Here is a 15,094-nt window from a genome sequence, read left to right on the forward strand (position 1 = left end):
CTGCCAGAAAGCGTAAAGGGGCATGGGATGAACATTACATTTCATATAATCGAATCTGCTAAAATAGATTGATCAAGTCGAAGACGGTAGAAATTTGTCCAATCTGAAGCAGACTAAGATTCTGAGCTGGAATTAATTTTGGCTGGTGGGGTAGGCTGGCAAACTGAATGCCCTTTTCATAAGGCAATACAGTAATAGATGCTTTGAAGCGTATGGAAAGTAGGTGGCAAGTCATAACGCTATTATTTATTATGCTATTTTCTTGCGTTCTATTTTTAATAACGTTAGTCTGAACTTTGATATGAGCCTGGCCTGACAGATGCCTGACAACTCAGTTTCCATATTAGGGCTGTGAAAGTGGCTAAGGGCTGAACATTTATTATAATATGAAAAGCCTTCAAAGAAAATAATATGGCTAAACGTAGTACTATGCAGTTTCTACCTGTTTTCCATTAGTTTCAAAGCATCTACTACTGTATTGCCTTATGAAAAGGGCATTCAGTTTGCCAGCCTACCCCACCAGCCAAAATTAATTCCAGCTCAGAATCTTAGTCTGCTTCAGATTGGACATATTTCTACCATCTTCGACTTGATCAATCTATTTTAGCAGATTCGATTATATGAAATGTAATGTTCATCCCATGCCCCTTTACGCTTTCTGGCAGTGCTTTTCAAGGCACATCCAATGGTACCAAATAAGATAGATGTTTTGAGTAAACTTATTGAGCAATTCGTAAAAATATGGAAAAAGGTTTCTGGCCAAAAAGTCGAAATTTTACATATCAAAGTCCCACAAAGATGATTTTAGGGGTTGCATTGGATCGAGAGAACTTTTTTGATTCAATATATACCATAGCAAAAGTCTTCATTTTTGAGGTCAAAAACGCGATCGTTTGATTTTCGATGAAAACCATGAGGGGGTACCTCATACTTTTTGGTCGATTTTCGGTCAGGTTTTTTTTTTGGTCTCCAAAAAAGTTGAGCAAACGTGTTAGTAAGTAAGTGCTGGTTGAAAGAGATGGTTTGGTGCTATTCTGGCGGTCTGGAACGGCTTTTAGCACGAGAAATTGCGACATGAATGCATCCAATATTGGCTATGATTAGCATATTTTTGAGTAGTAATAGGCAATGCAAGCGTGTTGTCTGCTTGAATAAGAGTTTTTTTTTTTTTTTTTTTTTTTCGCTTGGTATGGATACCAATCATAGCAAAAACGTCATCTCCACAGCTAGAGTTGTTTCTGGATGGTTTCCACCAAACAGCTGAAAGTTATTAAATAAAATGTTAGTGCATCTCGGTAGGATTAGCCTATTTTTTGAAACAGAGAAGGTTCTCCCTTGCAACATTTTGACAGCATATGAAGAAAAGGGAATTTACGGGCTCGTAGAGTTGAACATGACACAACGCCCTAAATTTCGGTTGATTCATTTTGAATGATTCATCATTATTTCACCTCATTCTACCTGCCATTTGATTGGCTCCTTTGTATACATGCTGGATACACTGTGTATGGAAGACACATTTTGCATATAGAAACAATGGAAAAGAAGGAGCCCTCCTCACATTTGAAACACGCCTCATTTCTGTATGCCAAGCAAACAACACTATGATCGGCAGTGACATCCGCTTGATAACCTGAATACATTTAAGTATTTCTAAAAGGAGAGAAAGCCTTTTTAGGTAGTGATCCCCTTTCAACACTCCCCCAACAAAAAAAAAAAGGTGTTGCCAATAAAATTGGGAGTTTGTGTAAAGTGTGTCGTTTGATTGATTGTGAGTCGATTAGCATATCGCAAGAAAAAGTTACAGGGTCACATGAGTTTTATTTGTTTGGTTCTTGCTTGTACTTGATGATTAGAAAAAGAACATACTGCTTCACATGCGGCCATCATGCCAACAATTTCATATAAATACGAGCCCTTATCAAGCATTTCACTTTCTTTTTCTCATCAACAACTCTTTAAATACATTACAAAAATGAACTCTGCCATTATCTCTCAAATCGCCCGTCCTGCTGCCATCTCTAAATCCATGGTCCGTACTTTTGCCAGCTCTCCTGTGCGCATGCAGTTTGAAAAGGCACACCATCAAGTCGCTCCTTTGACTGATTCGACTCTCTACGCTCCTCAAGGACATGTCTCTGCTTCTTCCTCTGCCTCCAACGCCACTGCTACATCTGCTAGTGCCAACGATACCACTGTCTTTACTCCCTCTGTCAATGCCGTCTTTGACGACTAAAGCTTTTCATAATACATACCCATTCCAATCTGTACATAATCGAAACACGAATTTCTGCCTAATAAACTTTTCAACATTTGAAACCCTTCAAAGCTTGTGATTTCACGTTTTCCCCGGTGTTTTTTGTAGTATGTTTGGAGTCACAATGACCGAAAATCTTTTCTCCTTCTGTCAAACATTGGATATACTTGAAAGGGTTGTTCTTTTTTCCTACACATCCGTCATGTCGACTGATAATGCCATTAAAATTTTCACTGGTAACGCCTCACCAGCACTTGCTGAATTGGTTGCAAAGCGCCTGAATCTCCAGCTTGCCAAAGCAACCGTGATCAAGTTCTCCAATCAAGAGACATCTGTCACTATTGGTGAATCCGTGCGTGATGAAGATGTGTTTATCGTCCAGTCAGGCTGTGGTGAAATCAACGACAGTCTGATGGAGTTGCTCATCATGATTAATGCCTGTAAAACTGCATCTGCCCGTCGCATTACTGCTGTCATCCCCTGCTTCTTTTATGCACGCCAAGATAAAAAGGATAAAAGCAGAGCACCTATTACTGCACGACTCACTGCTAATATGCTGACCGTGGCGGGTGCTGACCATGTTATCACCATGGATTTACACGCTTCTCAAATTCAAGGGTTTTTCAACATTCCTGTCGACAACCTGTACTGCGAGCCTTCTACCATTCACTACATCAAATCAAAGATCCCCAACTGGGAAAATGCCATTATTGTGTCGCCTGATGCAGGTGGTGCTAAACGTGCTACCTCCATTGCTGACCACCTTGAGCTGGATTTCGCTTTGATCCATAAAGAGCGTAAAAAGGCAAATGAGGTGTCTCGCATGGTGTTGGTGGGCTCTGTCGAGGGAAAGATTGCTATTCTCGTGGATGATATGGCTGACACTTGCGGTACATTGGGTTTGGCTGCCAAGACCTTGATGGAAAACGGCGCTGAAAAGGTGTATGCCATTGTTGCTCACGGCATCTTGTCTGGAAAGGCTCTCAAGGTCCTTAATGAGTCTGTGATTGAGAAGATGGTCATCACCAACACCATTCCTTCTGAAGACAAGATGACGCTTTGCCCCAAGATTGATATTATTGATATTTCGCCTACTATTGCCGAAGCCATCAGAAGGTAATCTACACAAACGACATGTTGGGATGATGGACCACTAACATGACCTTGCTAGAACCCACAATGGCGAATCTGTTTCCTATCTATTTCACAATGTTGTCCCTCAATAAGCCTTCTTATCTGTTTTGCTGCTTATTAGATGCTGAGCATCGCCTCAGCCTGTATATTATTAAATGTTCTATCGTTTGTTCAATGCCTAGCAACGGATGCGATCCTTTGCTCTGTCCAATTACACGACAATTACATGCAGCCACACCATCGTCTCCAGGCTGCATTGCTTTGCGGACATCATAACTTGGTTGTCTATCATTTGACTACTGTTCTCATTTCAGACACAATGCTCTTTTTTTTTTTTTCCTTGTTTTGACAATAAATGTCTTCATCAGCACCATTGCCACGCACAGCCAGCGATCTACTGGCCTCTTATCAGAACTACGAAAACCACTACAAGACGGATCGAATTTCCCTGCGAGTGCTCATACCACACATCTACTCTGGCAAAGTCATTGGCTCACAAGGAAAAACCATCCAAGAGATTTCAAAGTTTTATCAAGTCGTTCTTCAGTTTTCCAAACGCGAGTCTTCACGTCAATATAAGCGACTCTTAAGCATCAGAGGCAAGGCAGATAATTGCGCCATGGCATGTACAAATTGTTTTGAACTGCTCATATCAATATTCGATGACCCAGTAGGTAGTCGCACTGCTCAATGGTATCACACATTGACTAACGAGCCATTTCAGATACTGAGGGGCGTCGATTTTGTACTGCCAGATTTATTTATCGAGCATTTGAAAGAAAACAAAGTGTTCCAAGAAATGGCAAAGCAAACAAGCACAGAAATCAGAATCATGTCTAGCTTTTTACCAGAGTCAACTGAGCGCATTGTCCGCATATCTATACCCATTGGCAGCAAAGACGTTCAGGGCTTTTACCGAGCTGCGAAAATGTTGGCACAGCAACTCAAAGAGAACATAACACTGTACATGTGCGCACCAGACAACAAGTTTTATCAACAAGAGGAAGAGAATGAGCTGCTGTTCACAGATGATGCTGCACACGCTTCAGACCAAGTAGAGGAAATCTATTGTGAGCTGACCACCGAGGCACAGCAATACCTGCGAATGGGATAAGAAGCGATATATATATATATATATATATATATATACAGTTACCCACTTGCTTGGTTCACTAGAGACACGAAGAAATAAAACAAGTGTGGGTATATATTCCGTCATTTCTTAGCAAGCCAAGAAAAGCCATTATTCGTTTTATTATTGAAATCATGTTCAATGAACGTCTTTTTCATCCGAATCATCAGTGCTTGTCGCTTTCTCTGCAGCAAGCTTGATAGTTTGCTATGATTGCTACTCGGTGAGCCCTCCTTGTTTCTTGATTTATCCATAAAGTTAAACATGGACGCTGCAGAGGTCGATCGTACAGAGCTAAAGCTAGGCCTACTGATACTAAACGACGAGGTTTGCTGATGATAGGTGAGATTGCACCTGTCTGGAAATGACATGGACGGCGACAGCGAGCTTCTAGCGGAAGGATAATAGCATGGTGCATTGTCGTTGCTGGTGCATTGATTTTGATACCAAGGCAGGTATGAATTGACCCGAATGAGCTCCAGTATGGATTCAGCAGCTTCGTCAAAGCAATGTGGGGTATGACAGTCTAGCAATTGGCGTCGCATATCGCACGGTATATTGATCTCATGAGGGGCATTGGTGGCAATGTAGTTTTTGATCATTGTTTGATAGGCGGCTAGTGTTGGATTTCGTTTGTAATCTTGGACATCTTGGTAAAAATACAGGTTTTCTATACAATAAGTGTGGTGCATGTACAATGAGAAATTGTCGTAGTGATGGTCTCTGGATTCGAGTATGGATTCTAATGACATGTCCATTTATAAATACATTCTCTTTATGTCGACTTGCAAGTAAAAATGTGTGTTTGTGTGTGAAGATAGAGAGAGAGAGAGAGAGAGAGAGAGAGAGAGGAAGAATGAGATGAATTGTGTGTGGATTCCAAGCGTTTGTTTACCTCAACAACTTGTCCGTCGTTTTAGCTTTTGAGTCATGTAACACAAGACGAAAAACGTGGCATCCGATCAACACTATTAAACACTCCTTAAAACCTGTTTGCAAACGGGAAAAAAAAAATATATTTATGATGTATATCTAAATATACAACGAGTCTAAGAATAATACAATATGTTACAAGCAAATTACATGAATATGAGAGAGAGAGAGAGAGAGAGAGAGAGAAGGGGAGGGGTGGTGATGTATGTTACAAAACGTCTAAATTTGAATATGGTGTTGCTTTGTGGGCACTCTGGATCGTTCCTTTCTGAAATCAGCACTATTTCTTCTCAATTCGGAGGAGACCGAGGTGTGTGGCGATTCCAAGAGTGCACTGGCATGGCTTGAGGTACGCAGGATGGGCATCGGCTTGACAGTGGCATTGTCAGCCGAGGCAGCAACGGCAGCAGCATGCGTCAAAGGAATAGCCACTGTACCAGCGGGGACACTCACTTTACGAATCTTGGATGAGGAAGGTGTTGTGGCGGTGCTAGTAGCGGCACTGGGTGTAGGTGTAGCAATAGAAAATCGAGAAGAGAGATAGCTGTTAAAGTAGTTTGTGATGGAGGTAGAAAATGGACTTGCTTTCAGCTTGAGCCATTCCTCTCTATTGTCTTGAAGCGTATCCAGAAATACCTGGGCCCTAGGCAACAAGCCAGTCAAGGCCTCGAAATACGGCTTTACTACGAAATCACCAAACTTGAGACTGATGCTTGCTTGTGTAGCCAAATCACGATCCATGCCCGGAGACACTTGTAATCCAGCCAACTTTTCGGCGTCTCCTTGTCGAAAGAATTCTTGCACAATCAAATCAGACCATTGCTTGGAGATAGGCCAAGAACGGACAGTGTTGCTGATATCAGCAGCGTGTAGCAGGATGCAAGCAAACGATAGTCTCTGAGATTGATCCAGTGGCGAATGAGGTGATTTGGCGCTGTCGTCATTAAACTGAATGAAACCTTCCTTTACACTGCTGCTATTGTTGTAGGATAATGATGAGAGATGTTGCTGCTGCACGCTCATTGACAATGTTTCAGATACAGCTAAACTTTCGCCCATGTCGCTGAAGTTATCTTGCTCGTCATCGTCCCAAAAATTGACGGCCGAGACAAGGTCCTCCAACACACCCGCTTCACTGAGCAGATCATAGTGCACTGTCATGTCTGTGGCCAGGATGAGGCTCTTGATCAGATCAGGGTTGATGCTGTTGGTGATTTGATGCTTCTCCAGCAAGCCAAGCGCAATCTCGACTGATAAGGATTCAAGGACCGAGATATTGTTGTAGCGAATGGCGAGGTCAGTCTTTAGCTTGACATGATAATCGTTGTTATAACCGGTCTATCCATCATCGAGCGGTTTAGATAATCAATTTCATAGGTGTATTTTAGACGAAACTTACATGGCCCGCATCATGGCAAATGGCAGCAATGAATAGAATGGCTATCTCGTTGTCTGAAAAGTACTTTTTTGCCTTTAAATCCAACACAATGTAATACAGAACAACCACTACATCAGCGGCATGGTAGAACGAGTGATACGGTGTATTTTGATATGTGCGTTGAACGTCAATCAAAAAGTCCAGAAACTGACATGTGGATATCTTGAGTGTGTCAAATACATCCAACTTTGAAAAGATGCCCAACAGATACCCGTACAGATCTGTCATTGTACAGTCCAGAACGTTCACTTCAATTGCGTTGGTATTGGCATCGTCATGTTCCGTCATCCAACGTAGATACTTCTATAGAGAACCTTCAGTTCACCGCATCTCAACGGAACAGCTTATAGATGACTTACTCGTTCAATCTGTATTAGTTCGTCAGATGTCAATTCAGCCTTGTTGTGTTTGAGTATAAGCATTTGTTGTATGAGAAAAAAAAAAAGCCAAGAGAGAAAGAGAATAGAGATTTCGCAATGTCCCACTTTCCCCTTTGGTTGTCAAATCCAGATGGATTTTGACGTAAAAGTCACTTTGATTGAAAATTGATTGGATGAATGATCACTTTATTCTTGGCCATGTGCGCGCGTGTGTGTGTGAGTGGAATGGGGAAAAGATCGAGATCCAATCAATCCATGGACAATGAGTATTTACGCTTATTCGGTTGTTGCTGCTGTTGCTGCTGTTCGAATTGTTGCAGAGCAGCAGCTTCTACAGCAGCTAGATCAATGTCCTCTCCAAAGGTATCAAACTCATCATCCTCATCCTCATCCTCATCCTCATCCTCATTGATTGCTGCCATTGCGCCTGGTTCATTTTCTTGCATCAGCTTCAACGGTGTAGATGTGGCAAAGACGTGATCCGGGGACCACAGGTACTTGCTATTGTCTGTTGTAAAGTCTCTTAAAGGCGACACCATAAAGTCCTCTTTGAGCAAACGGTTGGGAGATGGAGCTGATGATACACTGTAAAACATGTTTCTTTGGGATGATACATTGCGAGGTCGATCTGCTACCGCTTTCAGCCAATGATATATCTCACTCAGGGCACCACCATCCTCATCCACCTGGAATCCATTGCAATGCAAAATGATCTCGTCGCCATCCAATGTCTGAACTGATCCAAAGACTGTCAATGATGCACCTTTTTCGATGAGATATGCATTCTTTCTCAATAGTACGGTCTGTGGTAATTCAACTCGAATCACGTCTGTACCATCGTCTGTTTCATGTGGATATATATATATATATATATTGATTCCAGGTCAATTTCACTCTATAACACTTCTTAATTACAATCTCACCTAACCAAATAGAATCCTCGCTTCTGTTTGACAATGAGGATTTCTGTGTGACAATAATAACGCCATTCAGCCTAAGGTTAATTGTGTTAAAAGGCTGACTATGGCTTCTTTGTTGTGCAGAATTAAGGACCTGGCAAATCTATAGCTCAGATTTGTGTTTCTGGTCTTGTAGCAGTTGCGGTTGTGTATGAATGCTGATTCCTTGACATCCTTGATAAAGAGAATGTGATGACAGTTGAGATTCTCTTCTGGAATACTGATTCTGCTCATTTTATGAATGCAAATGTATTTATATATCTTTCACCACAAAAAGGAAATGATGGTAAAAATAAAAATAAAAAAAAAAAAAAAAAAAACAGCAAAATGAACGCACGCACGCACGCACACGCTTAAATCAAAACACCAAGATCGCGTCTTTAATTAGGAAATGAGGCATCATCGTCAAATGGCTTCATCAACTGTGTGTACCACTCAAAACATTGTAACCTCTTTTCAGGTGTTTGGAAGCATTGCTTAATTTGTAAACTATATCAGAAATTTATAGAGAGCAATTATAACATGGTGCAACTGTGGATAGGGGGGGGGGGGGGGGTTCAGTAGGATACAAATGTAGATGTTATAGTCTATCAAAAGAGCTCTAATGTATTGCAGGCAGCGGATTGTACCAGCCTGAACTTTTTTTTTTATTATTATTGCTTTTCGTATATTTATTGCTTCTTTTTCTACTATACAATAATAACGGTAAGCCAGCATCTACCTTAATATAAATAACTGAATTCCCCTACACTAGATATGTATAGCACACTTGCTGCTTGTACCAAGTGCTGACAGTGAGAATCAAGGTGTATGATAGACTGTATGGTTGCTCCAATGCATGAAAACAAGCGTCAAACAACACACGGGAGAGTCTGATAATTATCAACGAGCTCTAAATATCAGGAGGAGCAGAGAAGAGGTGATCACTAGAAGGCATTGGTAATACGAAAGGCTGTAATATTAACGTTTGGTTCTAAGCAACTATTCTCCTCAGGCATTGCATTGCTGATGTACTCGTCAGATCATTGATAAGCCATGGTATCCACGACTGAGAGCTTTTTTTTGATATTTGAGTTCATAGTCAAGAACGGATTTGCAGAGCTTAGGAGCTTGATTTCATCGACGGTCGTAGAAAAAAAAAAGATAGCGTCTATCCGAGATGATGAACAAGTATATGGCAAGCGTATGTCATGGAAGACGGTGTGTGTAAAGGCTAGCTCTGGCCACTATAAGGTCATGCTCAGTCTCTCAGCGATGATGAAAGCAATTGAAAAAGAGTGGACTCTTCAAAATAGCATCGTATGCCTCAAGATGATAAACGCCAACCACAAGAATGCCATACAAAAGATGTGCTTTAACGGTGTGCATCCTCTTGTCGTAAGATTTACAGAAGCAAGCACTCTCTTGGCCCATCAGTGGCCAAGAACTTGAAAGTGTCCCTGATAGCCCCTTGCCGAAATCAATTGAGAGCATCGACAGTTAAATGACACCAACTTGAGGCATAATAAATCACTGTACCTGGAGCCTTTTCATGATCTAAAAAGCAATATCGAAAGGGAATATACCAGGATTGTTTCTCAAATATAATGTTGTACATGGAAATAGTTCAACCAAGAATGGTAAAAGTGAGGATGGTGTCCTTTTTTAGATCATAATATGATGAAACAACCAATCAAATAGGTGTGCCTTTTTTTCTAGTTTTTGTGGAGTGAGCTTATCTATTACTGCTTTGTTTACATTGCCATCAACATGTCAGATCAGTCAACACAGGCATATACACATCCTTCCATCTTTTTGCCCACTTTACAACATGGTCTCCCAATTGATATTTGCAAGATAGTTAGGGCACACACATAGAATTGGCGGAAATTCACCAAGGCAACACAAATAATAGATTGCATTACTTGATGAAGTGTAACTTGTCCTACATGCTGATGTTTCCCGCTTTAAAATTGTATATAAAAGCAGCTCGTTCATTCATGAAATAAGCTCTTTTTTTCTCTTCTTATTTATTATTTGAAAAGCTTCTTTCTTCCCCTAACCCCTTCCTTTCTTTAACTGATTTCCTCTCTTACTCTCTATCTCTCTGAATCCTTGTTCAAATCTTCACCCTTCCTTTAATTTTTTTTTTCAGCAGACGACAAATCAGAAAACTATTTATTCAATGCAACTCAAAGCTCTCTCTTTAGCCACACTCGGTTTTCTTTTACTTAGCAGTGGAAGCTTCGTTCAAGCAGCAGACACTGTAAATGACATTGCTGTCGTTCACGGCGGCGCTTCTCAGCTCTCTGATTCCTATCTCGCCGCTTTCGATGCGGATGATGCCGAAGATGCCGATTTTGAATTATCTGAAGAATTTGATGAAGAATCTCACATTTTAACAAAGCGTGCTTCTGATTGCTCCAAGTACCACACTGTCTCTGGCAGTGATAGCTGTGTCAAGCTCGCCAAAACATACGGTGTTACTTTAAACAATATTTATGATTGGAACCCTCAAATCAAGAGTGGATGCCCTAACCTCAACAATGGCAAGAAATACTGTGTACAAAAGTCCGGCTCTTCTTCTTCTGGTTCTTCATCTGAAAGCACCTCTGGATGTTCCAAGACTCACAAAGGTATGGCATTGATTCGCAGTATGACATGTTAGCATCGCATTGACACCCTTCATCATTCTCTAGCTACCAACTCTGATACCTGCGCCAAGTTGGCCAAGTCCAATGGTATTAGCTTGAGCACCTTTTACAAGTTGAACCCTCAAGTTCACTCCAACTGTGATAACCTCAACACTGGCAAGGCCTACTGTGTTAAGGGCGGCTCTGCTTCTTCCAAGATCTCCAACTTGGCTGCCAAGAAGTCTACTACCAAGAAGAAGGCTACCAAGAAGACCACCAAAAAGTCCTCTTCAAAGTCTTCCTCCAAGAAGGAAACCCGTAAGAAGTTACAATCCAAGTCTGCCTTCACTTACTACTGGATTGCTCAACCCGGAGATTATTCTGGTGGCAAGAGCGTCAGTGTCAAGACCTGTAGTGGTAAGACCATTGGTTCTGTTGGTGAAAACTACGCCGATGCTCTTGTCATGGAAGGTACGGGTGTTGTTGGTTCCAAGATTGTCAATCTCGGCGGTTGTAGCTGTTCTGGCTACAAGTGCTTCGAACTGGTTGACAAGGAATCTGACCCTTATGGTTTGACTTCTTTCGGTACTCCTCTTCGTCCTTATGTTACTATTGCTTCCAATGATATCAAGAAGAACACCAAGATTTACGTCCCTGCTCTCGTTGGCTGGAAGATTCCTGGCTCCAGCAAGACTCACAATGGTTGTTTGTTGGTCGATGATCAATCTTGGAGTTTCAATGGCAAGCACATTGATTTCTACGTTTATGCTATGGATAACTACGAAAAGCTGGACAAGGCCCACAAGATCAACAATGTTGATATCTACCAAGGCGGTTCTTGTAAGCTTCTCAACTACATGTAATTATGTAGTAATAACCTGCCATATCATATTTTTTAATATAAAATCACATAAATACTATAAAATGTACTTTTACAGTAATTTACATCGAGTTTTTGCGCTTTTCATCCTTTCCCAATTTTCCATTGTTCAATATAATTCAATTTTATTTTGTGTTACTATGCTCTCCATGTTGTTTAAACTACAGAAATATTTTCTAAATAGGATTGCCTGTTTGCTGTATGAAGCATAGTACCCCTTGGATTTTGTTTAAAGTGCAGAAATACACTTGTAACTCGTGTTTGATGAATCAAATGAGGTTTTATTGGCAGCCGCTTTTGCTCGAGGGAAACACGAAATAAATGGATCAATTTCATTTTGAGGACACAAGAAATGTTCTCGCATTAACAACTTGTTCTATCATATTGACCTGAGATTTGGTTTGCAGAAAATCAAGCGCTTTGGTCAATTTAAATCCTGCTGTAACCTGGGTATTGGCTCGCCAAGATTTTTTCATTTCTCTGTTTGTATACATAGTACATCTATCACCGCTAATGCCCTTTCAGCAACATCACAATAAAGTATGTCTGTTTTACCTGATCAAATAGGTAATTTTTACTTCTAACAGCAGTAAATGCTTCAATTTTAAACAATTTATTACTTGGAGGTTAGCTTATCCAGAGTCGTGGATTTTGATTATATGGAATGGAACCATTCTCTCATTTCTATCTTGCAAACAAAAAGGTTGATCAATTGACTCGTCTTGATTTTGGTGCAACGTGCTCAGAAATTTTGGGGTCAAATACCATAAATTTAGACATGAAACTCTTCATACATAGCAAGGTTCTTGAGCAAGCGCAATAAATCCTTAATTTAATGTAATATTGAATTATCTGCTGTTCATTTTAACGTTGTACAAATCTATATTTCTCTCCATGACCATATATAGAGCTGTGGATGCTTTTAGTGAGATCCAGAGATATATTTTACCTCATAGCAGGTGTATTTCCTATGATTTGAATACGATACACAGCACTCGACCCTCTTTGGTTGCTATATCATAACAGTAGATACTAAAATAAGCATTAGCCAAGCCTAAATAGAGTTGCTGGTACCATTACACAATGTGACACTGACACAGAAAGTTTCGACTCACTAGTGCTGATATAGGATTTACAGAAAATTATCAGTTTTTCGCACTAGTGCAAAACTGTAGATTTGCACTACAGTAAGAGCTATGGTCTACGCATTATCTATTGATTGCTTTTCACAGCATTTCGTTCTCTGGTTCTAAATAGCTATTATTGACATTAGATGAGAATATCACTATCAGTGTAGTTGATGCACACGTAAGCATTTATGCACATCTTATCAAGATCTTGAGCCAATGTAGCTTACTTGAAATATTAGCTATCGCAGATAAAAGTTATTCCGTGTCTATTTTTCTGTATCAATCCACTAGCCGGCCAACCTTGCTATGCTCAATGACGGTGTCGCCCTGCGGACTCTCGTCCAAGACATTCCAAATCAAAGATTATAAAAATTTGGCATATCAAGTAGATTTTAAACAACCAGTTAATAGCAAAAAAAAAAGGGGGGGGGGTTTATCAGAATCAGGAGGGAGAGTTATCCATTCGCTGATGTTGCTCTTGAGATGGCAGCATAAAGCTGGTCATGTGTAAATACAGGACTTACGTAAAATCTACAGCGACTTTCTTTGAGATATTGTCATTGCAAAAGATGATTTCATGAAGAAAAGCTCCACAAAAAAAGTATTTGCGCTAAGCAATTGTTCTTTCAATTCCACGATCCCCATTTAATCAGCATCGCAATCATCATTGCCATCAACAGTAAGGCATTTAGGCCAGCCAGCAACAACGCTGCAGCCAAAATTGATTCAAACTCAGTATATTTTTTTCTGTTTAAGATTGGACAGATTGTGTCTTTTTTCGACTTCTTTAATCTATTCTCTGGTATTCGACTATATAAACTGTGATGATCACCCTACGCTTCTTAATACATTCTTGAAGTACTTTTCAAGGCGCTTCTAATGGTGTTAACTGTAATAAGTATTTTGACCAAAATTATTGAGAAATTTAATAAAATTTGAAATGAGGATTTTAGCGAAAATAGCCATATTTTGCATATGAACACCTCATAAAAGTGGTTTTAGAGGTTGCTTTGGATCAGGAGAAACATTTTGGTCTAATATGTACCATAGTAAAAGCCTTCATTTCTAAGGTGAAAAAAGCGATCGTTTGATTTTCGATGAAAACCATGAGGTACCCCTCATGCTTTTTGGTCGATTTTTGGCATTTTTTTTTTTTTTTTGGCCCAAAAAGTTGAGCAAAGGTGTCAGGGAATTACTACTACTCAAGTACAATTGTTTGGCGTCATTTCGGTGGCTCAGAAAGATCTACATGTCAAGATATGAAGGCATGAAAACTGTTAAATTTGGTTAGGCATTGCTTTATAGAGTTTATTGACACGGCATAAATCACATCTTTGGTAGCTGAAGCTTTCTGGAAAGGCAGTTCTGCAGCCTGTGCAACTTCTAATTCGAATAGGAGACATATTGATTCTGGTAGAGCTGATTCATGCAAATTTTGATGCGCTATGTTGCTGGTAAGCTTACTATCAATGGAACTGAAAAACCGAATTTGATGCTTGAATACTATGGTTTTGCACTTTCGCTTCGCTACAATCAAGCCCTCGTATAGATCAATGCTCTCAAATGCAGGATTGGATGCTTAGTTGTCATAGGTTTGCACCTTTGCTCCGCTGCAATTAAGCCCTCATATAGATCAATGTTACCATGTGTTAGATTAGGCGCCTTATTACCATGGCTTTGCACCTTTGCTTCGCTACGGTAAAACTCCCCTATAAATCAATGCTATCAAGTGTTGAATGAGACACATTATGTTCTTCCCCCAAACCCTCTCCTCATTGCCGGCTTTGCCGTTGATTTTATTCACCTTGTACGGCACACAATTCTTTAAAATTTTGAAAGGATATGATTTGTTTGTCTATATTTTTTTTTGAATATTTACAGTATATATATATATTAGATGCTTTATTTAGTATGATGATAACGATTGTTCAGGTATTGTTGAGTTTAATTACCAAATGTATTTGCGATTGAGATCCTACCAATCGCATACCCAGCAGCTGCACAAAGTCGATTGTTCTATAAGTTAAAGGAGACGAGGATTAATGATTAAATCATGAGATATGTAGTAATCAAAATAACAGGATCATGGTGGCCCCTTATGAAAGACTAGTTTGTTGCAAGCAGTGAGGCATTTATGCTTACTAATGATTGTAATGTATAGCTTGTTATGATCCAGTCAGCGCATTACACACTGGCCGCAAGGCACTCGAATCAATGGTTTGAGTTATTCAAGTCCTTG

General features: G+C 40.1%; 7 protein-coding genes across 7 annotated transcripts; 4 read left to right on the forward strand and 3 right to left on the reverse strand.

The window, feature by feature from the left end:
• Positions 1 to 1,975: 1,975 nt before the first annotated feature.
• On the forward strand, positions 1,976 to 2,236 carry MET2 (homoserine O- acetyltransferase; the record flags this gene model as incomplete). The annotated part of the gene is made up of 1 exon (XM_064825359.1): positions 1,976 to 2,236. The coding sequence occupies one exon, from the start codon at positions 1,976 to 1,978 to the stop codon at positions 2,234 to 2,236; it is 261 nt and encodes an 86-aa protein (XP_064680736.1).
• Positions 2,237 to 2,459: 223 nt separating this feature from the next.
• SER33_2 (D-3-phosphoglycerate dehydrogenase 2) lies at positions 2,460 to 3,483 on the forward strand (the record flags this gene model as incomplete). Its single annotated transcript, XM_064825360.1, has 2 exons — positions 2,460 to 3,373; positions 3,429 to 3,483. 2 exons carry the CDS (start codon positions 2,460 to 2,462, stop codon positions 3,481 to 3,483), a joined length of 969 nt encoding a protein of 322 aa, XP_064680737.1.
• Positions 3,484 to 3,746: 263 nt separating this feature from the next.
• On the forward strand, positions 3,747 to 4,505 carry ATC70_006080 (uncharacterized protein; the record flags this gene model as incomplete). The annotated part of the gene is made up of 2 exons (XM_064825361.1): positions 3,747 to 4,061; positions 4,116 to 4,505. 2 exons carry the CDS (start codon positions 3,747 to 3,749, stop codon positions 4,503 to 4,505), a joined length of 705 nt encoding a protein of 234 aa, XP_064680738.1.
• Positions 4,506 to 4,606: 101 nt separating this feature from the next.
• ATC70_006081 (uncharacterized protein) lies at positions 4,607 to 5,125 on the reverse strand (the record flags this gene model as incomplete). Its single annotated transcript, XM_064825362.1, has 1 exon — positions 4,607 to 5,125. One exon carries the CDS (start codon positions 5,123 to 5,125, stop codon positions 4,607 to 4,609), a length of 519 nt encoding a protein of 172 aa, XP_064680739.1.
• A 550-nt stretch (positions 5,126 to 5,675) lies between these two features.
• On the reverse strand, positions 5,676 to 7,316 carry ATC70_006082 (uncharacterized protein; the record flags this gene model as incomplete). Its single annotated transcript, XM_064825363.1, has 3 exons — positions 5,676 to 6,794; positions 6,856 to 7,197; positions 7,254 to 7,316. 3 exons carry the CDS (start codon positions 7,314 to 7,316, stop codon positions 5,676 to 5,678), a joined length of 1,524 nt encoding a protein of 507 aa, XP_064680740.1.
• A 206-nt stretch (positions 7,317 to 7,522) lies between these two features.
• Positions 7,523 to 8,467, reverse strand: ATC70_006083 (uncharacterized protein; the record flags this gene model as incomplete). The annotated part of the gene is made up of 3 exons (XM_064825364.1): positions 7,523 to 8,115; positions 8,198 to 8,268; positions 8,328 to 8,467. 3 exons carry the CDS (start codon positions 8,465 to 8,467, stop codon positions 7,523 to 7,525), a joined length of 804 nt encoding a protein of 267 aa, XP_064680741.1.
• A 1,930-nt stretch (positions 8,468 to 10,397) lies between these two features.
• ctf18 (Chromosome transmission fidelity protein 18) lies at positions 10,398 to 11,708 on the forward strand (the record flags this gene model as incomplete). Its single annotated transcript, XM_064825365.1, has 2 exons — positions 10,398 to 10,848; positions 10,912 to 11,708. 2 exons carry the CDS (start codon positions 10,398 to 10,400, stop codon positions 11,706 to 11,708), a joined length of 1,248 nt encoding a protein of 415 aa, XP_064680742.1.
• Between the last annotated feature and the right edge of the window lie 3,386 nt (positions 11,709 to 15,094).

Source organism: Mucor velutinosus (genome assembly GCF_035048745.1).
Source record: "Mucor velutinosus strain NIH1002 chromosome Unknown tig00001544, whole genome shotgun sequence".
Lineage (NCBI taxonomy): Eukaryota > Fungi > Mucoromycota > Mucoromycetes > Mucorales > Mucoraceae > Mucor > Mucor velutinosus.